The sequence below is a fragment of the Prenolepis imparis genome, unplaced genomic scaffold (genome assembly GCF_030444845.1).
Source record: "Prenolepis imparis isolate NDT839.2.m4 unplaced genomic scaffold, iyPreImpa1.0 SCAF_20, whole genome shotgun sequence".
In the NCBI taxonomy this organism is placed as follows: Eukaryota; Metazoa; Arthropoda; class Insecta; order Hymenoptera; family Formicidae; genus Prenolepis; species Prenolepis imparis.
The window spans coordinates 210,418-236,543 of record NW_028141178.1 but is presented as its reverse complement, the minus strand read 5'-3'; the positions used below and the strand labels follow the sequence as shown (position 1 = coordinate 236,543).

The 26,126-nt window shown below is 42.6% G+C and overlaps 5 protein-coding genes across 5 annotated transcripts; 3 read left to right on the top strand and 2 right to left on the bottom strand.

Annotated features, from left to right (window-relative positions):
* Positions 1 to 359: 359 nt before the first annotated feature.
* Positions 360 to 995, top strand: LOC145946746 (uncharacterized). The gene has a single exon (XM_083056496.1). It carries the CDS (start codon positions 360 to 362, stop codon positions 993 to 995), a length of 636 nt encoding a protein of 211 aa, XP_082912622.1.
* A 1,294-nt stretch (positions 996 to 2,289) lies between these two features.
* Positions 2,290 to 2,930, top strand: LOC145946763 (rab GTPase-activating protein 1-like). Its single transcript, XM_083056515.1, has 3 exons — positions 2,290 to 2,333; positions 2,410 to 2,601; positions 2,693 to 2,930. The coding sequence occupies exons 2-3, from the start codon at positions 2,449 to 2,451 to the stop codon at positions 2,924 to 2,926; spliced, it is 387 nt and encodes a 128-aa protein (XP_082912641.1). The 5' UTR covers positions 2,290 to 2,333; positions 2,410 to 2,448; the 3' UTR covers positions 2,927 to 2,930.
* A 3,625-nt stretch (positions 2,931 to 6,555) lies between these two features.
* Positions 6,556 to 7,969, bottom strand: LOC145946745 (uncharacterized). Its single transcript, XM_083056495.1, has 2 exons — positions 6,959 to 7,969; positions 6,556 to 6,912 (listed from the first exon to the last, which is right to left on the bottom strand). Exons 1-2 carry the CDS (start codon positions 7,967 to 7,969, stop codon positions 6,556 to 6,558), a joined length of 1,368 nt encoding a protein of 455 aa, XP_082912621.1.
* Positions 7,970 to 7,971: 2 nt separating this feature from the next.
* Positions 7,972 to 10,602, bottom strand: LOC145946744 (uncharacterized). Its single transcript, XM_083056494.1, has one exon. The coding sequence runs from the start codon at positions 10,600 to 10,602 to the stop codon at positions 7,972 to 7,974; it is 2,631 nt and encodes an 876-aa protein (XP_082912620.1).
* A 1,810-nt stretch (positions 10,603 to 12,412) lies between these two features.
* On the top strand, positions 12,413 to 12,856 carry LOC145946743 (protein GVQW3-like). The gene has a single exon (XM_083056493.1). It carries the CDS (start codon positions 12,413 to 12,415, stop codon positions 12,854 to 12,856), a length of 444 nt encoding a protein of 147 aa, XP_082912619.1.
* The last annotated feature ends 13,270 nt before the right edge of the window (positions 12,857 to 26,126 follow it).

Sequence of the window (26,126 nt, the reverse complement as noted above, 5' to 3'; positions counted from 1 at the left end):
CTGGTCGGTTAAGACCTTTTCTTGGATACCATGTTCGAAGATAATTTTTGTTACGAATTTCCTTGCAATTGTTATATGGACTAAAACAAGCACCTCGGTGCTGGAACACTAAGTTCCGTGATTTTCTAAAACGTTTCAGCTTCAAAGAATCTGACGCGGATAAATGTGTGTTTTTCGGAAACTACAAAGAATCGTTAGTTTACCTTGCGCTTTTTGTAGACGATGGTATCATCGCGGCTAAATCAAACAAAGTTCTCGAATCAATAATCAAATCGTTAAGTGAGTCGTTCGATATTACTTCAGGTGAATGTAGCTGCTTTGTAGGATTACAAATAGTTCGCGATAGGATAAATAAAACGATGTTTATACATCAGAGTGCATATACAAAACAATTGATCGACAAGTTCGGTATGAAAAATGCGAAAGGACTTTCTGTACCGGCAGATCCTCACACCGCATTATACTCAGTCGCAGAAAATGTAGTAGAAGCATGTAAAATACCATATCGCGAAGCAGTAGGCTCTTTAATGTTTTTGGCAATAGTGTCCCGACCGGACATTTCTTATGCGGTGAACAATGTAAGCAAGTTCCTCAATAACTACGATACTAGTCATTGGCAGGCAGTGAAACGCATAATTGCCTATCTAGTCAACACTATAGGGTACGGCATAGAATATCGAAGAGACGGGAGTGATTCCGAACTAGTAGCTTTCTCAGACGCAGATTTTGCAAGCGACATCGAAACCAGGCGGTCTACAACTGGCTACGCGTTCCTGATGGCAAATGGACTTGTGTCTTGGTCGTCACAACGACAAAAGCTCGTATCCTTGAGTACTACGGAATCTGAGTACATAGCAGCGTCAACTGCTACACGAGAAGCTATCTGGCTGAGAAACCTATTACACGACATAGGACACAAACCTAAACATGCGACAGTCATACACATAGATAACCAAAGCTCAATTCGTCTTGTGAAGAACCCGGAGTTCCACTAGAGAACAAAACATGTAGACATTAGATACCATTACATACGTGAGAAATTCGAGACATACAGGTAACATATACCCCCACAGAAAACCAGTTAGCCGATATATTTACCAAACCCTTGCCTAAAGATCGATTCAAAAAACTCTGTATTAAACTTGGAATGTATAATAAAACCTCAATCGACCAATAGAGCATTCAAACGGCGGAAGTGTTAAGGCTGGTTTCTCATGCTCTGTATATTGCGTGCGCATGCACTAGAGAGAGTTTTTTTTGTTCGCAAGGTGGCAACCATGCTTTTCTTCTTTTCTTGTTTTGCTACGTTGTCACCACTATCTCTCACTGTATCATTTTTGTGTGCACGAGCGTTACGTACTTTCAGAAGAATAAATTTATACTATCAAAAACGCAGTGTGATATTCTTATCAATCCTTCCATGCAATATAAGAGTAAAGCCTCAACAGTATATAGTAAAATCAGCTGCTCGTGCTAACGAGAGATATCGTGTATCTGTCTGTCATGTTCTGGACTATCCGTTTTGAATAATCGTGAAAATATGAGCTGTGCAGTGCAAGAACAAATGAGGAGTAAAAGTAATTAGCGTGCTTATGTAATACTCGAGTGTCCAGTGCTCAGTAATCATTTCGCGTTGTATATTCACCTGCGCATATCAGATAAAGACAAAGATGCGTATTCGAAAAAAATATATTTATGATACATGTGAAGCATTTAAGAAACCTGAAGCAAACAGAATATACGAGTAAATGATATCAAATTGTTGTAGCAAAAATAAAATCGTGTAGTTTAAAGCATAATAAATTAAAACGTTATAATTGTAAGATATAATTATATTTTTTGTGAGAAATTTTAAATAATTATAAAATGTCAAAAATTTTTAAACAAAATCGGCGTATTCTTATAATATATTTCTTATAATTATAATCTATATTTAATTATATTTTTTTAAACTCTCCTAAATGAGAATTGTGTTTGTTCTTCGTATAGAGGCACAGGAAAATGCTGACGAGTACAGTAACGAGGTGGAACAATTACGAGGTACAGTGGCCAGAAACGAAGAAGAGAAGCAAAGATTGGAGGCGGAACTGTTGCAGATTAAAGAGATGTTATAACGTGAGGTGGCTCGGGCAGACGCCGAAAGTCGCAGAAGCAACGTCATTATAACCGAATACAAGCAGGTATTTGCCAAACATTATTTGATTCCACATAGTAAGATTTCAAATGAGTTCAATTGCATAGAACTGCAGGAAACGCAATTTATACTGTTTCAGATCTGTCAGTGTTTTGAAGACGATTACAATGCCGCAAAGACAACGTTGAGCGAATTACGAGTGCGTTACGATTCATCCTATGATTCAATTTGCGTTATATTATTCGTGTACAGAAATAAAACAACTGATGTTTCAGGCGAAGGTTTCAAAATGTGAGAAATGCAGGACATGTATAATGGATTCGTCCAATATATTAGCGGATATCGCGCATCCCTTGGAGAATCGAATAGATCCTATGCTTCACAGAGTGCAGGAAAGGGTGCGCGAATTAGAATTGGAATTGGCGCAGACCAAGTTGGCTCACGTCGAGGCCGAGTGTCGAAATCAGGTGACAAGAATATATATTTTTTTGCGTTACATTAATTTTTCGAAATCGCAAGATATAGAAATCCTTGATACAAATCGCGTTTGCGATGCAGGATCTGACGCATCAATTGCACGCTACTGCCTCCGAGCTGCAAGCCGCGCGAAACAGCTGGCCGTGGCTCAGTAAAACCTTGTCCAGCATAAAGGAAGCAGCGAACAAGAGGGAAGTCCTGGCTCCGGCTGCTTTGAGAGATCTGAGACGCGATAGCGCACCCGGAGGCGATTTGCATCATCTGATACACTCTCGAAGCCGCGACGCGCGGGACAGTCTCAAGGAAGTTGTGTGATGCAGTAAGCATTTCCTTAAAGTAGAGAGAGCAATTTTTTTACAATAAAACTTTATAATATTAAAATAAGACGTAATATTTATAAAATATCAATCGTACGAATGAGAAGCTCATTTTATCTGTATTCAAATTTTTTAAAAATATTTTATAGAAACACAGTCATCGATATTTCTCATTGATGTTGTTTAATATTCTTCCTATCTCTCTTTCTCTTTCTTTCGCATGAACGATATTTCATATTTATATTCGTTAATTTTTTATTATAGACAAAATGCCAGTGGAAGAGTTGGAGTCAAATATGCCAGGCACAAATACGTGAACATGACGTATATTCGTAGTTACATGTAATGTACATACGACTTGATCTGTTAAGTCGATGATGTAATTCTCTGTCACTTTCCGCTATATTTCGCATGTCAAAGTGCTTTTCAGGCAGCCCTATTTATCGCTAATAATTATATGTATATTGAAAATTGGTATTACATTTTTTGTTCTTCAAAATTAGATTAATTTCTGTGATCTTTTTCTTTCAATACTCTACGAGTATAAACACGCTTATATTAATTTTATATTAATTTAATTTAATTTTTTTTTTTTTAGCATATGTAAAGCAGTGCTTTTCTATGCTTGATAAAATTTTTAAAAAATGATATAACACTACACTTATTACGCGGGCTACTAACAATCGACAATTTACCGCCAAAAGAATCGCATTACGTACGCAAACATACGGTAAATTATTTATAATATTAAAAAATACACAAAATAAGTAATATATGCCGCGTTTTGTACGAAACTAGTCGTAAGTATGAAAGGGAGAAAATGTAGAAACTTCTACCGTGTATACAGTGCTTTCAAGTAACACAACAAATGCGCGATATCAATATACAATATAAATCAAGATTTATATCGCGTAACACAGCAATGAAGAGTTATTCTTTTTTTTCTTAATTAATTTTATCCGGATTAATATAACATTCCAAAATTGTGTGAATGCGTTTTCTTCCATTATTGCTTTTTATTATTAAGTCAGCTATTCTCTGCAATGATTTCAATTTAACTGACGTAATTGATGATGATACGTACGTATAGTTATGATACTTTTACTGATTCACAATTAGTGTGTTAGAATTGATATTAAAAGTTTTCACTGTTTTAGTTTTTTATATGTATTTTCGTATACACCGATAAACTCGCGCGAAGCGTATATATTTTATCTCTAGTTCCGTAATGAGACATTAATCATACAAATATAGCAAAATAGATTATGCGTATAAAAAAATATAACAAATAAATGCGAGATACTCAGAATTTTGTTTAGTTGCAATTTGCACTTTGTTTTGACAAAATTGATAGCAAGAAACAAACACACTATTAAAAGCCATAGAGCTTACTGGCATTAAGGCACTACTTAAAAGCGCAATTCTGTCAAATATATGTAATTTTATGTAGTATTATAAGTGTTTTAACAATAAATTTGCTAATATATCCCTATAGCACATTCTTGACTATCAAACTTAACTTTGTAAGCCATTTACTCAAATATGATATATATTTATTTATGTATAATTGCATTTAAAAAATTAAAAAAGAAACTGTTACGCGCAACGAAATATTACTAAAATTGTCTATAATTCTACAAACATATTCATTTATGGCATTTATGCCATTGAGTTATACAATTCGATTTATTTGAAACACGATTCATGTTTATTTAATTTCTCGATTAAAAAAGGAATTTATTAAAATGCGATAAAATTAAGGAAAACTGTGTACACGATTGCAAGTAAAGTTTATGTCACGTTTTGCTTGTACTCTAGCGAATAACCAGTTATATCACTCAAAAAATGAAAGTCTTTATTTCTGTAAATACTACAAAACAGTCGAAATGGTCTGTTAACAGAATTATGTAAAGTTGTAGGCTAATCTTACGTATAAACCACACATACACACTGTATATCCTGTAATTTCATTCAACAATATTATTATTGAAATAAAGGAAGATATCGCACGTCTTCATGTAAAATATTTAATATTAAGAAGTTCATAACTTTTATGCCATACAATATGTTCACGAGCGCGTGCAGGAAAGCGGATATATTGAGGAAGCGAAGCGATAAGTGCTCTCAGATATTAGTTTAACAATGTTTACTGTATTAGCACAAAAATTAACATATACAACAAAACAGTATTTGTCACGACTAACAATAATGCCGTAATAGAATTCTAGTCCGTAATTCGAAATCGTTAGTTGGTTGATAGCGGGTGGCGACTGCGGTTTTAATTAGGTATAAGCGGTATAACAAGCGTGCGGTATGCGGTTTCACGACGGATAACTGCGATAAGGCGTGGATGATCATGGGTGAGCTCCTTTTATTGATTCGGGCCAGGAGTCACCCTTTTCGCCGAGCGCCAATAATCATCCTTAATTTTCAAACATTTAGAGGTGACTCGAAGGCGCCGTACGCTATAGGCTGCCTCGTGATCCGCGCAGAGTAGGCACGTGCCTGTCATGTGCGAGTCTTTAGATCGCGCGATTGATTGGCCTTACAGTGCCCACGTGATGCGGCCGCGCATGCTTTTTGCGACGTCGGTGGTTGTGTTCCGGCGCGGTGGCTGTTACGTGTTTATATGTTTGTGTTGTTTTTTATTGGCGTATCTGTCATCGCAGATTTATTGCCTATTTGTTTTTGTCCTCAAAGTCGCAAAATAACAGATCTTTTTTAAATTGCAGAAATAATGTATAATTATTTATTGCAGCTTTGAACATCCCGCCCGCCTTGTCACTACGTGACAACATGAGTTGTTAGTGATATCCGGTCGCGGATCTCAAATGATTCGTGATCGATGATTGAAGCGGTCGCGGCTGCGCATTGCGATGTACGTGTGGTCGCGTGCCGCGATGTGTGAGTATTGTCGGTGATACTGTGAAACACGTAGTCGCAACGAGATTTCGTGGTGAGTGAGGTGAATTACAGTGAGTGCAGTGACAGTGAGACGATAAGGTGAGATGTGGTGTATCGAAGTCGGGGTCCATTCTCGCAAAGGTGTTGTGTGAGTACAGTGCGGTGTGATTTATGTGTCAGTGTGTAACGAATCGGTGTCGTCGACGCCCGGAAGTAACACGAGCTTCACGAGCGGACGTACGAGTTCGGAAGTCGCCGTTCGAATGGTGACTACGCGCACGACGCCGTCATCTCCTGGATGCAGTCGCGTGATCCTTGCAAGAGGCCATCGGCTCGGAGGGGTGTTCTCGGAGCGTGCCAGACAGAGTGCTCCGATGCGGGGTGATGCCTCGTCCTTGAACCACTTTGATCGGGAGGTAAGTCCATGAATGTACTCGCTCGACCATCTCCCCCAAAAATGGTCCCTCATGGTTTGCAGGTGACGCCATCGTGACCCCGTGTTTCCAGGTTTCTCGATCTGAGACGGCTCGGGTACGGCGAGGAGAGGTGCCCCGATGAGAAAGTGTCCCGGTGTGAGAGCGGCGACGTCATCTGGATCATCTGAGAGTGCCTGCAACGGTCTGGAATTAAGACAGGCTTCGATTTGAGCGAGGAGCGTGCTTAACTCCTCGAAGGTGAGGGTGGTCTCGCCGATCACTCTACGAAGATGATACTTGGCGGATTTCACGGCTGCCTCCCACAATCCGCCGAAGTGCGGGGCCGCTGATGGATTGAAGTGCCAGCGGATTCCCTGAGCGGCTGCTGCACGTGCGATTCCACGGCCATCGGAGGACGCTGCAATGAGGAGCTCCCGCAGGGTGCGGTCAGCTCCAACGAAAGTTGTGCCACAGTCGCTGTAAATGTCGGTACACAGGCCCCGGCGAGAGACAAAGCGGCGAAGTGCGGCGATGAATGCGTCGGAGGAATAATCCGAGACGAGCTCCAGGTGGATGGCCTTCGACCAAAAGCAGATGAATACTGCGATGTAGCCCTTGTAAGCGCGATGTCCACGACCTTTGCTCGTCCGAATGAGTATTGGCCCTGCATAATCCACCCCAGTGCGTAGAAATGATCGTGCTGGAGTGACTCGATCGGGCGGTAAATTGCCCATCGGCGGGTGTGGAGCAGCCGCCCGCCACCTGGTGCAAGTGACACAGCGATGAAGTAGCTGTTTGACGACGGCTCTTCCTCGTGGCACCCAGAAGCGGAGACGAAGCAATCCGAGCGTGAGTTGCACTCCTCCGTGCAGAGTCCGGCGGTGACAGGAGTCAACTATCAATCGCGTCAACCATGACGTTGGCGGAGCGATCATCGGGTGCTTCTCATCATGCGGCAGCAGAGCATTTTTGAGTCGTCCTCCCACTCTCAGTACGCCGTGGTCATCGAGGAATGGATTGAGCTTCACCAGCGAGCTGCGTGGTGATAGTATGCGTCCGGCGGTGATGGCGGCGACCTCTTCAGTAAAATGGAGCGCTTGCATCAATCGAAGCCAACGAAACAGCGCAGCGTCCAGTTCATCCGGATCCAGTGGTAGTCCAGGGGTGTCAGCGGGTTTCGATGTGCGACGCCAGCGCAGACACCATGCCGATACTCGCAGCAGGCGTTGCAGAGTGGAAAACCGAAGAAGGAGTTCCGGTTCGACAACGACGTCCCTCTTGATCAGCAGGCTGGTGGCTCGGCTCTCTGGAAGGTCCTCTTCAGATGCTCCCATCTCGGTGCTCGGCCATGCAGCTTCTGTCCTCAGCAGCCAGGTAGGTCCTGTCCACCACAATGCGTGGTTGATGAGTTCGCTTGGATTGATTCCTCGCGATGCACAGTCTGCAGGATTGTCTCGTCCGGCCACGTGTCTCCATCGTGCGTTGGGCAGTTGCGTTTGGATGTGAACTACCCTGTTGACGACGAAGGTCTTCCACTTTGAGGCGTGCCCGCGGATCCAGTGGAGGGTGACCTGGGAATCAGACCAGAGATAGATCGGCACTGTGGCAAGGTCGAGCGTGTTGCAGACGTGATGCATTAAATTGGTGAGTAGAGTGGCGGCGCAAAGTTCCAGTCTTGGCAAGGTTACTTGTTTGACGGGAGCTACCTTGCTTTTAGCCATCATCAATCTAACTGAAACCTTGGTCCTTTCAGATACACAGCGGCGGCATAACCTCGTTCTGATGCGTCTGCGAAGCCATGCAGTTGAAGATGTGTGTCGGCATCTCCAGTGCAGAACCAGCGAGTCATCCGTATGCGATCGAGAAGCGGAAGCTCTTCCAGCAGGCTTTTCCACTGTCGTACGTCGGCTGGTGGGAGTGGGGCGTCCCAATCCAATCGCTGCAGCCACGTCGTCTGGATCATGATCTTCGCCCGGATCACGACTGGTGCTAGCCAGCCCATCGGATCGAACAGCCTAGCGGTTTCGGCGAGGACTCGTCTCTTCGTGAATTCCGCGATCGTGCGGGGATGAAACACGAAGGAGAATTGATCCCCGTGCGGGTGCCAGTGGAGTCCTAAGGTGGAGTGAGTTTCTCCTTCCCACGAGTGTGGTGAGCGTTGAAGCCGATGTTCCCGTGGGATTCCCGTCAAGACCCTCTCGTCGTTCGCTGCCCATTTTCTTAAGGGGAACCCGCCCGCCGTGCAGAGATTGCGAAGTTCATTTTGCAGCGTGGTCGCGTCCGCCAAGGTGTTCGCGCCGGTGACCACGTCGTCCACGTAGCAGTCACGGTTTAGTGCGACAGCACCGCGGGGAAACTGACCTCCTTCATCCACCGCGAGTTGCTGCAGCGTTCGGATGGCAAGAAAGGGTGCGCAAGCGAGCCCGTAGGTTACTGTCTTCAGCCGATATTCCAGTACCTCATCATCGACAGAGTGGCGCCACAGGATCGTCTGAAAGCCGCAGTCGTCCGGATGCACGAGGACTTGCCGGTACATCTTCTCGATGTCCGTGACGAAGACGTACCGGTGCCAACGCCATCGTAGCAGTATGTCGTTAAGTGCTGGCAAGAGATTTGCTCCGATGAGCAGATGAGCATTCAACGACTCACCCGACTGTGTTCGTTGCGATCCGTTGAAGACCACCCTGAGTTTGGTGGTGGTGCTGGACTCCTTGAGGACGCCGTGGTGCGGTAGGTAGCACTTGCTCTCCGAGTCACTTGGCAGTGTGCTTATCGCCTCCATGTGTTGCAGATCCTCGAATTCCCGCATGAAGCTTCGATAGAAGTCACCGAATCGAGGATCTCGGTCGCAGCGTCGTTCCATCACCAGCAGAAGGCGTTCGGCCGATTTGCGGGTCTCGCTGAGGGTTGTCGGCGGCGCGGAGAATGGCAACCTCACCACGTATCTCCCGGCGGTGGTGCGTGTGTGTGTACGCACAAAGAGCTCCTCACATCGTTCTTCGTCAGGGGTGAGCGGAGCTACTGCGGTGGGTTCCTTTTCTAGCTGCCAAAATTGTTGAACCAGCTCAACTAGGTCGCGGTCAGCGGAGCACTGGAATGTGTGGCGTTGTTCCTCTGCGGATGCTGCGTCGGAGCCCCCAGAGAGAATCCATCCGAAAGACGTCTTCTGGGCGATCGGCATCTGGGGTCCGCCCTTGCGTAAGCCCTCTTCAAAGATTAGAGAGCATACTTCCGCTCCCAGGAGAAGCTCCGCTGGATCGCCCTCCTGGTATTGAGGGTCAGCCAGCTGAAGACCTTGAATATGCGGCCAGTTGCGGTGGCGTTTTGCTGCGATACCTTGTTGCAGCGAAAGGCGTGGCAACACGAATGCTGCTACACACAGGTTGGCGTCGGTCACGTTGGAGTTGATGTTCAACGTGACTTTGCCGCGGGTTGATCCTGCACGTGTGCCTCCAATCCCGAAGATGGCCATGTTCGTGTGGGATCGTGGCAGCCGTAGTCGCTGTGCTAGCGTCTCGGAGACTAGTGACACCTCGGAGCCTTGATCGATCAAAGCTCGGACGTCGTGCGGTGATCCATTGCGGTCGGCGATTTTCACGCGAGCGGTTGCGAGGAGGACTGCCTTCTTGTCTACGTTCGTGTGAACCGTAGTGAGTGTGGTGGCCTCGGGTTGTGAGCGTGTAGTGTATGCGTCGTGCAACATGGTGTGGTGACGTGCGTTGCAAGTGAAACAGCTCTTCTTCGATTGACATTTTGCCATGAAGTGGTTACCGAGACAATTAAAGCATAGTCGCTTTGTCTCGACCAATGCTTTCCGATCGGCAGCTGATTTGCCCTTGAAATCACGGCACGTCATTAGTGAGTGTTTCTCGTGGCAAAGTGCACACTGCGGCGTATCAGTTCCGTGCTTCGCGACGTGAGTTTTGGCGGTGCGTGGTAAATCACTGGAAGTCTTCACGAAGTTCTTCGGTCGCGCGGCGTTGAGTGTTCGCATTCGTCGGCTTATGAACTCGAGAAGTGCCTCGTGACGTGGAGGTTCAGCGGAGTCCGACGTGGAAGACTCCCATTCCAGCCGGGTGCGTGCGTCGAATAGTTCGATGACTAAGTGGTTGAAGAGATCCATCCCGTGCGAGTTTATGGGGCGGCCGATACTTTCTTGAGCGTTTACGGCGGTGGTGACAGCATTGTGGATGATACTCAGTTCTTCGGCGCTTTCCCCCTTCATCTTCGACGTGGCAGTGAATGCGGCGAAGTTCAAGCGGATCAGTTCCTTTTTGTTGTCGAAGTGTTTGCACAATATCGCCCACGCGCGATCATAGTTCTCGCCCGTAACCGGTAATGATCTGATTAACATTTCAGGCTTGGCCTTGCACACTCGAGCGAAGATAGTGGAACCGCTCGATCTTGGAGACTGAGGAGTTGCCACCGATGACGGACAGGAAGAGGTCCCGAAATGAAGGCCAGTCGGCGTACGAGCCTGAGAATTGCGGGAGTTTGATGCGAGGCAGCGTGGTCTTCGGGGCGCTGTCAGAGGTAGGCGGTGTGCCTACGACTTGAGCCTTGATATGTTCGGCGTAGCCATCCAGCGTGCTCCTTTGCATCACGTAAGCATTCTCCGTTATCTCGAAGAGACCAGAGGTTACGTACGCACTCTCCTTGAATTTATCTTTCAGGGCGGCCCGAAGGAGATCATGCTGCTCCTCGAATTTCACCCACAGTTGGTCGAGGATCCGGATGCGAGTTGCGACGGCACTGGCGGTGATGTTGGCGGCACCCAACTTCTTGAGGTACTCCACTGAACGCGATATGCGACTTTGAATTTCACTTTGACTATCGTGAAGCGTAGCTGCATCCATGATTGACACTCACAAATGTTCCTGTTATAGTTGAGTAATCACTTCACTCCCGCCACGAGAGAGAACACTCGCGAACGTGCGGATGCCGGCTTTATGACGAAAATCCGGCTCGAAGGACCATCAATATGTTCACGAGCGCGTGCAGGAAAGCAGATATATTGAGGAAGCGAAGCGATAAGTGCTCTCAGATATTAGTTTAACAATGTTTACTGTATTAGCACAAAAATTAACATATACAACAAAACAGTATTTGTCACGACTAACAATAATGCCGTAATAGAATTCTAGTCCGTAATTCGAAATCGTTAGTTGGTTGATAGCGGGTGGCGACTGCGGTTTTAATTAGGTATAAGCGGTATAACAAGCGTGCGGTATGCGGTTTCACGACGGATAACTACGATAAGGCGTGGATGATCATGGGTGAGCTCCTTTTATTGATTCGGGCCAGGAGTCACCCTTTTCGCCGAGCGCCAATAATCATCCTTAATTTTCAAACATTTAGAGGTGACTCGAAGGCGCCGTACGCTATAGGCTGCCTCGTGATCCGCGCAGAGTAGGCACGTGCCTGTCATGTGCGAGTCTTTAGATCGCGCGATCGATTGGCCTTACAGTGCCCACGTGATGCGGCCGCGCATGCTTTTCGCGACGTCGGTGGTTGTGTTCCGGCGCGGTGGCTGTTACGTGTTTATATGTTTGTGTTGTTTTTTATTGGCGTATCTGTCATCGCAGATTTATTGCCTATTTGTTTTTGTCCTCAAAGTCGCAAAATAACAGATCTTTTTTAAATTGCAGAAATAATGTATAATTATTTATTGCAGCTTTGAACACAATATGTACATGCTTTTCTGTATTAGGTCAAAATATATCGAGAACATTATATCTACTATCAGATTTTACATCAATTTTATTTACCCAAAGCACGAGCGCGAACATAACTCTATGCAGTCTCAGTCTTAGGAAGTTTTAAGAAAATTGTAGTTAAATAATCACAAAACAACTCAATATTCATAATATATCACACATTTGTGATAATATAATGTACCAGATATCATATATACGAGGGATGTATGATAAGTACCCGTGTTTAACGACTGATAGCGCCACTGACTCAAAATCTGTATACTATTGTTTAATTTCATCTTTCAACTGTCGCCTGTCAAAATTTCAGACATATTTATCGAATAGATTTTGTTTTAAAGCTGTTAAAATTGGGCAAGTTTGTATTTGTTTGCAATCATGGAAAAAGAGCAATATCGGTCAGTGATTCGATTCCTTTTTTTGGATGGGAAGACGTGTGAGGAAATCAAAATGCAGTTGCATGCCGTTTATAAGGATCATGCACCTTCGATGACTACCATCAGATATTGGTTTAATGAATTCAAGCGAGGCCGAACATCCGTTTTTGATGAAGAGCGTCCAGGCCGTCCGATTGTGGTGACTACGGAGGATATGGTCAACAAAATCCATGATATCGTGTTAACAGACCGCCGAGTGAAGATCAGAGAGATTGCTGACATTGTAGGCATCTCAATTGAACGCGTACAAAATATCTTACACGAAAAATTGGGCATGAGAAAGCTATCGGCGAGATGGGTGCCGCGTTTGCTCACAGTGGAACAAAAACGGAACCGCATGACAACTTCAGAGTACTGTTTGGACATGTTTAAGCGCAATCCGAAAGAGTTTCTGCGGCGTTTCATAACTATTGACGAAACATGGATCCATCACGCCAGAATCGAAAGAACAGTCTAAACAGTGGACTTCACCCGGCGAACCTCCAAAGAAGGCAAAAACGGTTCCATCGGCCGGAAAGGTCATGGCCACCGTTTTTTGGGATTCGCGAGGCATCATCTTCACCGACTATTTGGAGAAGGGAAGGACAATTACGGGGCAGTACTATGCTGATTTATTGGGCCGATTCGACGCTGAATTGAGAAGAAAACGGCCCCATTTGGCGAAGAAGAAAGTGCTCTTTCACCACGACAACGCACCAGCTCACTCGTCCGCAATCGCTACAGCAAAACTGGTCGAATTACGCTATGAATTGCTACCTCATCCACCATATTCCCCCGATTTGGCCCCCTGTGACTTTTTTTTGTTTCCAAACATGAAAAAATGGCTTGGCGGAAAGCGGTTCACGTCAAACGAAGAAGTTATCGCGGAAACAGAAGCCTATTTTGCGGAGTTCGAAAAATCATATTTTTTGAATGGCTTAAAAAAGTTGGAATATCGGTGGACTAAATGTATTGAACTAAAAGGAGACTGTGTTGAAAAATAAATAAAAAAAAATTTTTTTTAATGCGTTTTCTTCCCTAACACGGGTACTTATCATACACCCCTCGTATATATATACAGGGTGTTCGGGAACTCCGGTGCCAACCGTTGAGGGGTTGTAGGGTAGGTGAAAATATGCAACTTTTATTAATAAACATGTAGTCTCCGACGACGCCTGTCAACGATGCACGACTGCAAAGCAGAGATGGCGCTCCGCGCTCAGCGGCGCCTGCGCACACGTACGAGGCTCTTTCCTTGTGTTCGTGGTGGCAGCGTCTCGAAACTGGCATCTCTGCGACGCAAAGCAGCGAACGCCTAGTCCACACTGATCTCAGTTCAGCGTTTTGTTTCGGAAATTAAATCGACATGTTTACATTTGCGGAGATGACAGACATGCATCTTGTGTTCGGTGAGGCTCGCTGCAATACAAGACTTGCTGAAAGGATCTACCGTGAGAGATTTCCTAATCGGCGACACCCCTGTCGGAAAACATTTGCAGCCATCGATCGTCGCTTGCGGGAACTGGGAACGATGACGGTGAACAGATTAGACACCGGAGCAAGAAGACTTGTCCGGACCGTTGATTTTGAGGAGGATATTCTGGAAAGATTTGAAAATGAACCGTCCACTAGCACTCGCGCCATCGGCCATGCTATGGGAGTCGCCCACAATACTGTCTGGAAAGTCGTACACGAACAACAATTACACCCCTACCATCTACAGAAGGTGCAAGCAATGGGCCCAGCTGACTTCCCGCTTCGTGTGAATTTCTGTCAGTGGTACCTTAATCGCCTCGTAGACAATCCACATTTTGGTAGCATGGTTTTGTTCTCTGACGAAGCGCAATTCACAAAGGATGGCCTCTTCAACAGCCGTAACAGCCATCTTTGGAATGACGAGAATCCTCACGCGAAACACATCAGGACCCATCAGCAACGGTTTTCTGTAAACATTTGGGCTGCAATCTTAGGTGATCAATTGATCGGCCCGTTCGTGTTGCCACCTCGCCTGAACGGGAATAATTACTTGCAGTTCCTCCGCGAAACCCTGCCTGAGTTAATCGAAGATGTGATGTTGTTTGTACGTAATCAGATGTGGTATTAGCACGATGGTGCGCCGGCCCATTTCTCCCGAGCAGTGCGGGACTATCTTGATCAAACCTACCCTGGTCGCTGGATAGGCAAAGGAGGTCCAGTTGCATGGCCACTTCGCTCCCCAGACTAGACTTCTCTGGATTTTTTCCTTTGGGGTCATGTAAAGAGCCTAGTGTACGCCACTCCTGTAGAAACAGTAGAGGACCTGACTGCGAGGATCTTCAATGCTTGTGAGGTCGTCCAGCATACACCAGGCATTTTCGAACGAGTTCGGCAAAGTATGGTGCGGCGGTGTAATGCCTGCATTGAATTAGGAGGTCGCCATTTCGAGCATCTTTTGTGATTGCATTTTTTGTGAAGGAAAAATAATAAAGTTACTGGCGTCGACAGGCGTCGTCGGAGACCACATGTTTATTAAATATAAAGAAAGAGAAAAATATGTTTCTACTTAATAATCAGATTTTCCTTGCTGTTACATAAAACGTTACACATAGGTTCAAAATATTATAATTTCATAACGCCATAAAAAATAAAAATAAATATAGAGGTAGTTAAATATCAACATGATTTAAGCATTTAAATTTAAATTAAAAAAATGTTGTTTTCATATCAAATATTCTAATGTAAAATGCAAAATTTTTCATCAGATATCAAATATAAGCAAGAATGTTCTCCAATGTATAGAACTTTACCCTCCAAATCTATATCTTGTAGACTTTGTTGGGAACGTCAAAGATTGATATGTACGATTATATTTAAATATCTTAATTATATCACACGCATCACATTCTCCCTTTCACGTCCCAAGTAAGTAAAGTTTTTTGTTCTTTGTGCTTGTAATCATTTATATATCGCTCTCATTCTCGGAAGAATTGCTATCGAAACCTTCGTCACGACCCACGTAGTTAGCATCATCTAGTAATAATATTATAATACTTTTTAATAAACATTAAAATTATTTAAATATTACAATTATAAATATAAAATTTAAAAATATATTTTTTGCCTATGCAAACAGTGCAAAAAGATAAGGAGAACACATAGTTACCTGCAACTTCATCTTCGAGGTCCCTCAAATTTTGCCGAGCTTGCATATCAAATTCAAGCGGATTGGCCATGTCCAATAATCTCAATAACCATATAGGAAAGCCGTTTTGCATTACATAAATATCGTTTTCATTCTCGAGATCGTTTTCCAATACATCGATGAGCGGTTGCAAGTTTTCGATATCGTCGGCACCCATAGCTATCATGTTATTACCCTCATCATCTCTGTTATTGTTCGCCAAATCACCATTTTCCACCTCGATCAATTCCAAAATGCCGAGTCTCGGCGCTTCCGCGATGCTCGGCAGTAGGAATACTATGAGAGTTCTAACCCAGGTCCTCTGAGGGGGGTGCGGGGCGCGGGGGGTTCTCCGGGGCGAGGGGTATGACGTCACGTGGGGCGGGGGTATCTCGTAGGCGCGGGGGCTGACGTCACGCGGGTGGAGGGGATGTTTCGACAAAGGAGGGGGGAAGGGGGGAGTCTAAGCATGTTCGGCAACTGATTATCTTTGTGATTTATGGCTACCCGAAGCCATAAAACTGTTTTTCATTTTATGGACATTTTATCATTAGGAAAGGAATGAAGATTTTAAGCCGACGCTGCGACGAACATGTCAAACGTTATTTATAGGGGTGCAAATGTAAAAGCGTTGACGTTCGGCAGCTTGTACCCTCGCGGAAAATCGGTCGTAAACGAGAGCGAAACATTTTCCTAAATATCTTTTAAGGAAGAATTGCAATAATTTTGAGAGGGACGGGGGTTGAAGCTTATGGAGAGAGAGTCTGTCTCCACATCAAAAAGTCTCGAACAGTCGCCGAGCGAAGTGAGTGTAAAAAAATAGTGAAAAAAATGACTGGAGGTTTTCTGCGCCGTACGCTCCCCGAAATAGTAAGTTGTACAATTTATTTAAAACTATTGTACAGAATATTGCAATATGTTTAGATATATATATTAAATATTCATATTTTTCAGATGATCTATAACATTGTGCAAAATTTACGGCCGCAACACGTGGTGGAGCAAGGTTTAACTGAACGAGAGTGGGTGAGAATGCTGAGGTGGGAACATCGACAAATGTTTGCAGAAATGTGGTGCGAAACTGCAGAGGCGCGGGAAATGGATGCCAATAACAGTTGGCTATGGGAGAACATGTATGCTCTTCGGGAACTGTTTGGTCTAGAGCCATATCCACCAGAACCTGTGGTGGAAAATTGGAACTAGTAAGTATTTCTTTTAATTATAAATTATTAAAATAATTAATAAAAATTTTCTGTTATGCAGGAGTCCCCGCCCAGCCGTCGCCTCCGCTTCTCACAGCACCTAGCATTCGGCTGCCTCACCGCCTCGCATCCACAATCGTCGGCTTTACCATAGCCACCTCCATCACCGACAATTTTTATATATTATGATATTCATTTATATTTTCATCTTTATATTTTCATCTTTATATTCTTATCTTTATATTCATTTATATATATTTTTTAAAATTTTATATCCATTTTATATTCACATTTATATATTCACATTTATATATTCACATTTATATACATTTATATCCATTTATATTCTTTTAAACACACACATACACACACACACACACAAATGTATAATACACATTTATTCATAATTAAAAATAATTAATATTAAATTAATATATTCATTTTAAAAATTCCTCTTCTTTTCCTTCACTGCGTCATCTCTCGCATGCGCCTCTCGCTATCTCTGTCTCTCGCGTTCACCTCGCGCTCTCTCTTTCTCTCCTAAGCGCTATCTCTAGCAGTCCCTAACCTCGCGTCATCTCTCTCTCTCTCTCTCTCTCCTCGCCGCAACATCTCTCTCCTTCACGTTCGCCTCACACCCTCTCTTTCTCTCGCGTTCACCTCGCGCTCTCTCTTTCTCTCCTAAGCGCTACCTCTCTCGCAGTCCCTAGCCTCTCGGTCCCTAGCCTCGCGATCCCTAGCCTCTCAGTCCCTAGTCTCGCGATCCCTAGCCTCTCAGTCTCTAGCGTCACGTTTCCCCTTCCCCGCATGATGTCATCCCCCACAAGGACCGTGCAACGAGCTGCGTATGAGTGCAATATTTGTAGATGGTATCTTTACGACTTTTTTATGAGGGTTCTTAGACATTTTCCCCAAAAAGGTATAGAACAAGCGCCGATGATTAACAATTTTGTACCCTCGTTAATATAATTTTATTACGGAAGCGCCGATGTCCGGCTGTTCGTCAACGGAGCGTTCTAGAGTTCATTAAAACTATGTTTTTCATTTTATGGACATTTTATCATTAGGAAAGGAATGAAGATTTTAAGCCGACGCTGCGACGAACATGTCAAACATTATTTATAGGGGTGCAAATGTAAAAGCGTTGACGTTCGGCAGCTTGTACCCTCGCGGAAAATCTCCCATAAAAACGAGAGCGAAACATTTTTCTTAATATTTTTTAAGGAAGAATGCAACGTATCGGTGCCAACGTTCGGCAGCTTGTGTCCTTACTCCTCTATCCATAAAACCGATATCTCGGGAAACTATCTTTTGAGATACGCCAAATGTTAGAAAAGAAGATAGAATTAGGTGAAATATATATATAAGGAGGATGAGAGCGCGTCAAACCATAGTACGATTTGAAAGCGCATAGATGCAGCGGTGAAAAAAGTTAGTGGTTACTTTCTTGTATTAGAAGTGTTAGTGGTATAATAGTGAATAAAAGAAATAATGGAAAACATCGAGCAGAACGAACGCGATCTGTTGGAGCGGTCCCATCAAATCACCACCTTGGGCGAATATTTTGAATGGGCGCTGCGCTGCGAGGACTTTATCAAACTGCTCGAAGAACGCAGTCGTGTCAAGCGTCCGCGACTCTCCATTGGATATAGACAATCTTTGGTTGCTAGAATCGCGCGACTCGAGGGTGCAAAGACTCGATTGCAGAGACAGTTTATACCCAGTGGTGGTAATTACAGTGGCGGTAATTACAGTGGCGATAATAACACGGGAAGACTCGTTTGGCGAGAGATCGATACCGCGTTCGAAAATCGGATACTGACAGGTGCGGTGATTAACGCAGACTATATCGAACCGCGACAATTTTTGGAAGACGCTAGTAGTGTAGTTCTTGAGCAAGTGCAAGATGTTATAAAAATACACAACTGTGCAAAAGTAAATACCGTGTTCAACGGTGAGTTTGTGACAGGTGATATGCGCTCCAACAAAAGCATTAACACGCGAAATTATGAACTCTTTCGCACGTCCGATTTACACGAGTGGTATGAGCGGCATGTCATCGAATCCACATTGGCGTCTCTCGAAGAGTTTCAGGAACGTGATAGCGGATGGGCATTGTCACGAATCCTTGATCTTACGGTCAACGTCAACAAGTGCAATCCTATGCGCGCGGGGTGTTATCTAAACTTACCGCGAGAAATTATGACGAAGAGAGCAGTGGTGAACGTGCGATCAACGGACAATGCATGTTTCGCATGGTCAGTGGTGGCCGCTCTGTACCCCGCAGAAAGACATGTGGAACGAGAATTTTCATATCCCCATTACACGACAGTGTTAAATCTTCAGGACATTGAGTTTCCGATGACGTTAAACCAAATTAAAAAGTTTGAACTGGCAAATAACATCTCAATCAACGTCTACGGCATTGAGAGGAAGAAGGAATTATCTATTCTTCCGATACAGCTCACCGATCGGAAGAGAGAAAAACATGTAAATATGCTGTATGTGGAGGAGGACGACAGCGTTGGGCATTTCGCGTATATAAAAAATCTATCTCGGCTTGTCAGCACGCAACTGAGCAAACACAATGGTCAAAAATATATCTGCGATCGGTATGTATATTTATTGCAAACTATATAATAATTTTAAATAAAATTGTAAATAAAATTGTAATTTTTTTTTCACAGATGCTTGCACTTCTTTAATTTGAGCGAAAAATTGGAGGCTCACATTGCGGACTGTCGAGAAATGAACGACTGCGCTATCCGATTACCAAGCGATAAAGACAAGTGGCTCGACTTCGACAACTACAACAGAAAGGAGCGATTTCCCTTCGTGGTGTACGCCGACTTGGAGTGTGTGCTGAAGAAGACGCCGGAACATGCGTCATACTCCCAACATCACGAGGTATTTAGCGTTGGGTATTACGTGCAATGTTCGTACAACTCGTTATCCGCGTATAATTCTCGCCGTAGTATCGATTGCGTTTCATGGTTCGCCGAAGAACTTAAAAATTTAGCGCATCGCGTAAAGGGTATTTTGTCTGATAATGTCCACATGACAAAATTAACGCAAAATGAATGGGAAAAATTTCATAGCGTCACGCAATGTCACATTTGCGAAAAACCGTTTGCGCCGGATGATATACGCGTACGCGATCATTGTCATCTGACCGGGCGATACAGGGGTCCCGCGCACTCAAACTGTAATCTAAACTACAAAGACTCTTATGTCATTCCTGTAGTTTTCCATAATCTATCCGGCTATGACGCACATTTTATCATAAAAGAAATAGCTACCGCGTATGAAGGACGCGTAGATGTGCTTCCAATAACAAAAGAAAAATACATTTCATTTACGAAGACTGTCAATAGTACCGACGACGATAAAGATCGGAAAGCTTGTATGAAATTACGATTCATCGATTCATACAAATTTCTCAATGCTAGTCTTGACAAATTGGCATCTTTTTTGAATAAGGATAAGTTAAAAATTTTGCGTTCCAATTTTTCCGCATTATCCGCTAACAATTTTGAATTATTAACGCGACAAGGTGTCTTTCCGTACGAGTACATTGACTGCGTGGACAAGCTGCAAGACACGCGTTTACCACCACGCGAATCGTTTTACAGTTCTTTAACCGGTGACACTGTATCCGAGAGCGACTACGCACACGCCGTCAACGTGTGGCAGCAGTTCTCCATTCAAACCTTGGGTGAATACAGCGATCTGTACTTAAAAACTGATGTCTTGTTGTTGGCAGATATATTTGAAAACTTTCGCGACACTTGCATCGCGAGTTACGGACTCGACCCTACGTATTATTATACTCTTCCTGGGTATACATGGGACGCCATGTTAAAACATACATGCGTAAATTTCGAACTGCTTACCGATATCGATATGGTTATGTTTATTGAACGGGGTATACGCGGCGGTCTAAGTCAATGTTCAGGAAGATACGCGCATGCTAATAACAAGTACATGCAATCGTATGATCCGTCGAAACCATCATCATATTTAATATATTTAGATGTAAATAATTTGTATGGATGGGCAATGTGTCAACCACTGCCTTATGCCGATTTTCGATGGGTCGACGATGTATCTAACTTTGACATCTCGTCAATAGCGCTCGATTCACCTACAGGCTATATCCTCGAAGTAGATTTAGAGTATCCACAACATCTTCACGACACGCACACTGACCTACCGTTTTGCCCGACACGTGACAAACCGCCCGGCAAGCGGGAAGATAAGCTTCTCGCAACGCTATATGATAAGAAGCGTTACGTCATACACTACCGCAACCTGCAGCAGTGCACGCGTCACGGCCTTCGCGTTACAAAAACACACCGCGTATTACAATTCACTCAATCCGCATGGCTCCGCGATTACATTGAACTAAATACAAAATTTAGAACACAAGCGAAAAATGATTTTGAGAAAAATTTGTACAAATTGATGAACAACGCGGTATTTGGCAAAACGATGGAAAATGTGCGTAATCATGTAGATGTAAAATTATTGACAAAGTGGGACGGACGATACGGAGCAGAGGCGATGATAGCGAAACCAAATTTCCATAGCAGGAGCGTCTTTTCAGAAAATTTAATTGCCGTAGAATTACGTAAACTAGAAGTAAAATTTAACAAACCAATCTATGTTGGTATGTGTATACTCGACATATCGAAAGTGTGTCTGTACGAATTTCATCACGAGTACATGTCACCGCTCTATCGTGAAAGATGCCGGATAATGTACACTGACACCGACAGTTTAATATATCATATTAAATGCGAAGACGTGTATGAAAATATGAAACGCGATATCGCTAGATTCGATACGAGCGATTATCCAATTGACAACGCGTACAGTATACCGCTTGTGAATAAAAAGGTGCCAGGTCTAATGAAGGATGAAAATAATGGCGCGATAATGACTGAATTTGTAGGACTTAGAGCAAAAATGTACGCTTTGCGAGTAGATGGTAAAAAAGATACAAAAAAGGTTAAAGGTGTCAAAAGTAACGTTGTCGCGAGAACGATAACATTCGACGATTATACGCGGTGCCTGAACGACGAGATTGAAATGACACGTAGTCAGTCATGTATTAGGTCGAAATTGCATGAAGTATACACCATCTGCGAGACAAAAATTGCTCTAAGTCCGTACGACGATAAGCGGTATATAATGTCATTTTTGGGATATTTCAATTCTGCATACGCGTGATGTTCTGTAATTGCCTGCAGACGTTTGTACCGCTTTCCATTTTGTTCGTATCTATACAGGTGTAATTATACAGAATTTTTTAAATTGATGTTACAGCTAATAGTGTCATTTTATGAGATATTTTAATTCTGTAAACGCTGTTTTGTTACCGTCTGCAGACGTTTGTATTGCTTTCCGTTTTGTTTGTATCCTACAGATGTAAATATACCGAATGTTCAAAATTGATATTAGAGCTAATAATGTTATTTTTGGGATATTTCAATTTTGTATACGGGTGCTGTTTTGTAATTACCTGCAGACGTTTGCACCGCTATCCGTTTTGTTTGTACCTTTATAGGTGTAAATATACAGAATTTTTAAAATTGATGTTACAGCTAATAATGTCATTTTTTAAGATATTTTAATTCTATAAACGAATGTTGTTTTATAATCGTCTGCAGACGTTTGTACCGCTTTTTGTTATATTTGTATCCCTACAGATAAAAATATATCAAACCTAGGTCGCAGCAGCCCCCCCTCGTTGTCCGCCACCTTGACGTGAGAGGGCTCACCCTTCGCAAGATTTTGCGAAGGGTGCTAAGAGCGGACAGTGCCACTAATAATGTCATTTTTGGGATATTTCAATTCTGCATACGGGTGCTGTTTTGTAATTGCCTGCAGACGTTTGTACCGCTATCCGTTTTGTTTGTACCTTTATAGGTGTAAATATACAGAATTTTTAAAATTGATGTTAGAGCTAATAGTGTCATTTTTCAAGAAATTTTAATTCATTAAACGCTGTTTTGTTACCGTCTGCAGACGTTTGTATTGCTTTCCGTGTCGTTTGTACCCCTAATGGTGTAAATACACCGAGTTTTAAAAATTGTTGTTACAGCTAATAGTGTCATTTTTAAGATATTTTAATTCTATAAACGAATGTTGTTTGGTAATCGTCTGCAGACTTTTGTACCGTTTTTTGTTATGTTTGTATTCCTACAGATAAAAATATATCAAACCTAGGTCGCAGAAGCCCCCTCTCGTTGACGGCCACCTTGACATGGTGAGGGGGCTCACCCTTCGCAAATTTTGCGAAGGGTGCTAAGAGCGGACAGTGCCACTAATAATGTCATTTTTGGGATATTTCAATTCTGCATACGGGTGATGTTCTGTAATTGCCTGCAGACGTTTGTACCGCTTTCCATTTTGTTCGTATCTATACAGGTGTAATTATACAGAATTTTTGAAATTGATGTTACAGCTAATTATGTCATTTTATGAGAAATTTTAATTCTGTAAATGCTGGTTTGTTACCGTCTGCAGACATTTGTATTGCTTTCCGTTTTGTTTGTAACCCTACAGGTGTAAATACACCGAGTTTTAAAAATTGATGTTACAGCTAATAGTATCATTTTTGGGATATTTCAATTCTGCATACGCGTGATGTTCTGTAATTGCCTGCAGACGTTTGTACCGCTTTCCATTTTGTTCGTATCTATACAGGTGTAATTATACAGAATTTTTAAAATTGATGTTACAGCTAATAATGTCATTTTATGAGAAATTTTAATTCTGTAAACGGGTGCTGTTTTGTTACCGTCTCGAGACGTTTGTATTGCTTTCTGTTTTGTTTATACCCTTACAGGTGTAAATATACCGAATGTTCAAAATTGATGTTAAAGCTAATAATGTCATTTTTGGGATATTTCAATTCTGCATACGCGTGATGTTCTGTAATTGCCTGCAGACGTTTGTACCGCTTTCCATTTTGTTCATATCTATACAGGTGTAATTATACAGAATTTTTAAAATTGATGTTACAGCTAATAATGTCATTTTATGAGAAATTTTAATTCTGTAAACGCTGTTTTGTTAACGTCTGCAGACGTTTGTATTGCTTTCCGTTTTGTTTGTACCCCTACAGGTGTAAATACACCGAGTTTTAAAAATTGATGTTACAGCTAATAGTACCATTTTTTAAGAAATTTTAATTCTATAAACAAGTGCTGTTTTGTTATCGTCTGCAGACGTTTGTATTGCTTTCCGTTTTGTTTGTACCTTTACAGGTGTAAATATACCGAATGTTCAAAATTGATATTAGAGCTAATAGTGTCATTTTTTAATTCTGTAAACGAATGTTGTTTTATAATCGTCTGCAGATGTTTGTACCGCTTTTTGTTATGTTTGTATCCCTACAGATAAAAATATATCAAACCTAGGTCGGAGAAGCCCCCCCTCGTTGTCCGCCACCTTGACATGGTGAGGGGGCTCAGCCTTCGCAAGGTTTTGCGAAGGGTGCTAAGAGCGGACAGTGCCACTAATAATGCCATTTTTGGGATATTTCAATTCTGCATACGCGTGATGTTCTGTAATTGCCTGCAGACGTTTGTACCGCTTTCCATTTTGTTCGTATCTATACAGGTGTAATTATACAGAATTTTTTAAATTGATGTTACAGCTAATAGTGTCATTTTATGAGATATTTTAATTCTGTAAACGCTGTTTTGTTACCGTCTGCAGACGTTTGTATTGCTTTCCGTGTCGTTTGTACCCCTAATGGTGTAAATACACCGAGTTTTTAAAATTGTTGTTACAGCTAATAGTGTCATTTTTAAGATATTTTAATTCTATAAACGAATGTTGTTTGGTAATCGTCTGCAGACGTTTGTACCGCTTTCCATTTTGTTCATATCTATACAGGTGTAATTATACAGAATTTTTAAAATTGATGTTACAGCTAATAGTGCCATTTTATAAGATATTTTAATTCTGTAAACGCTGTTTTGTTACCGTCTGCAGATGTTTGTATTACTTTCCGTTTTGTTTGTATCCTTACAGATATAAATATAGCGAATGTTCAAAATTGATATTAGAGCTAATAATGTTATTTTTGGGATATTTCAATTTTGTATACGGGTGCTGTTTTGTAATTACCTGCAGACGTTTGCACCGCTATCCGTTTTGTTTGTACCTTTATAGGTGTAACTATACAGAATTTTTAAAATTGATGTTACAGCTAATAATGTCATTTTTTAAGATATTTTAATTCTGTAAACGAATGTTGTTTTATAATCGTCTGCAGACGTTTGTACCGCTTTTTGTTATGTTTGTATCCCTACAGATAAAAATATATCAAACCTAGGTCGCAGCAGCCCCCCCTCGTTGTCCGCCACCTTGACGTGAGGGGGCTCACCCTTCGCAAGGTTTTGCGAAGGGGTGCTAAGAGCGGACAGTGCCACTAATAATGTCATTTTTGGGATATTTCAATTCTGCATACGGGTGCTGTTTTGTAATTGCCTGCAGACGTTTGTACCGCTATCCGTTTTGTTTGTACCTTTATAGGTGTAAATATACAGAATTTTTAAAATTGATGTTAGAGCTAATAGTGTCATTTTTCAAGAAATTTTAATTCTCTAAACGCTGTTTTGTTACCGTCTGCAGACGTTTGTATTGCTTTCCGTGTCGTTTGTACCCCTAATGGTGTAAATACACCGAGTTTTAAAAATTGTTGTTACAGCTAATAGTGTCATTTTTAAGATATTTTAATTCTATAAACGAATGTTGTTTGGTAATCGTCTGCAGACGTTTGTACCGTTTCTTGTTATGTTTGTATTCCTACAGATAAAAATATATCAAACCTAGGTCGCAGAAGCCCCCCCTCGTTGACGGCCACCTTGACATGGTGAGGGGGCTCACCCTTCGCAAATTTTGCGAAGGGTGCTAAGAGCGGACAGTGCCACTAATAATGTCATTTTTGGGATATTTCAATTTTGTATACGGGTGCTGTTTTGTAATTACCTGCAGACGTTTGCACCGCTATCCGTTTTGTTTGTACCTTTATAGGTGTAACTATACAGAATTTTTAAAATTGATGTTACAGCTAATAATGTCATTTTTTAAGATATTTTAATTCTGTAAACGAATGTTGTTTTATAATCGTCTGCAGACGTTTGTACCGCTTTTTGTTATGTTTGTATCCCTACAGATAAAAATATATCAAACCTAGGTCGCAGCAGCCCCCCCTCGTTGTCCGCCACCTTGACGTGAGGGGGCTCACCCTTCGCAAGGTTTTGCGAAGGGGTGCTAAGAGCGGACAGTGCCACTAATAATGTCATTTTTGGGATATTTCAATTCTGCATACGGGTGCTGTTTTGTAATTGCCTGCAGACGTTTGTACC

Bases quoted from the DNA above. Each gene is read 5' to 3' on its own strand.
- LOC145946746 (XM_083056496.1), top strand. From the start codon at position 360: ATGTTTATACATCAGAGTGCATATACAAAACAATTGATCGACAAGTTC.
- LOC145946763 (XM_083056515.1), top strand. From the start codon at position 2,449: ATGGATTCGTCCAATATATTAGCGGATATCGCGCATCCCTTGGAGAAT. The intron at 2,602-2,692 runs GTGACAAGAATA...TTTGCGATGCAG, and splicing joins AGGCCGAGTGTCGAAATCAG to GATCTGACGCATCAATTGCA.
- LOC145946745 (XM_083056495.1), bottom strand. From the start codon at position 7,969: ATGGCTAAAAGCAAGGTAGCTCCCGTCAAACAAGTAACCTTGCCAAGA. The intron at 6,913-6,958 runs GTCACTCCAGCA...TGGATTATGCAG, and splicing joins GCAATTTACCGCCCGATCGA to GGCCAATACTCATTCGGACG.
- LOC145946744 (XM_083056494.1), bottom strand. From the start codon at position 10,602: ATGTTAATCAGATCATTACCGGTTACGGGCGAGAACTATGATCGCGCG.
- LOC145946743 (XM_083056493.1), top strand. From the start codon at position 12,413: ATGCAGTTGCATGCCGTTTATAAGGATCATGCACCTTCGATGACTACC.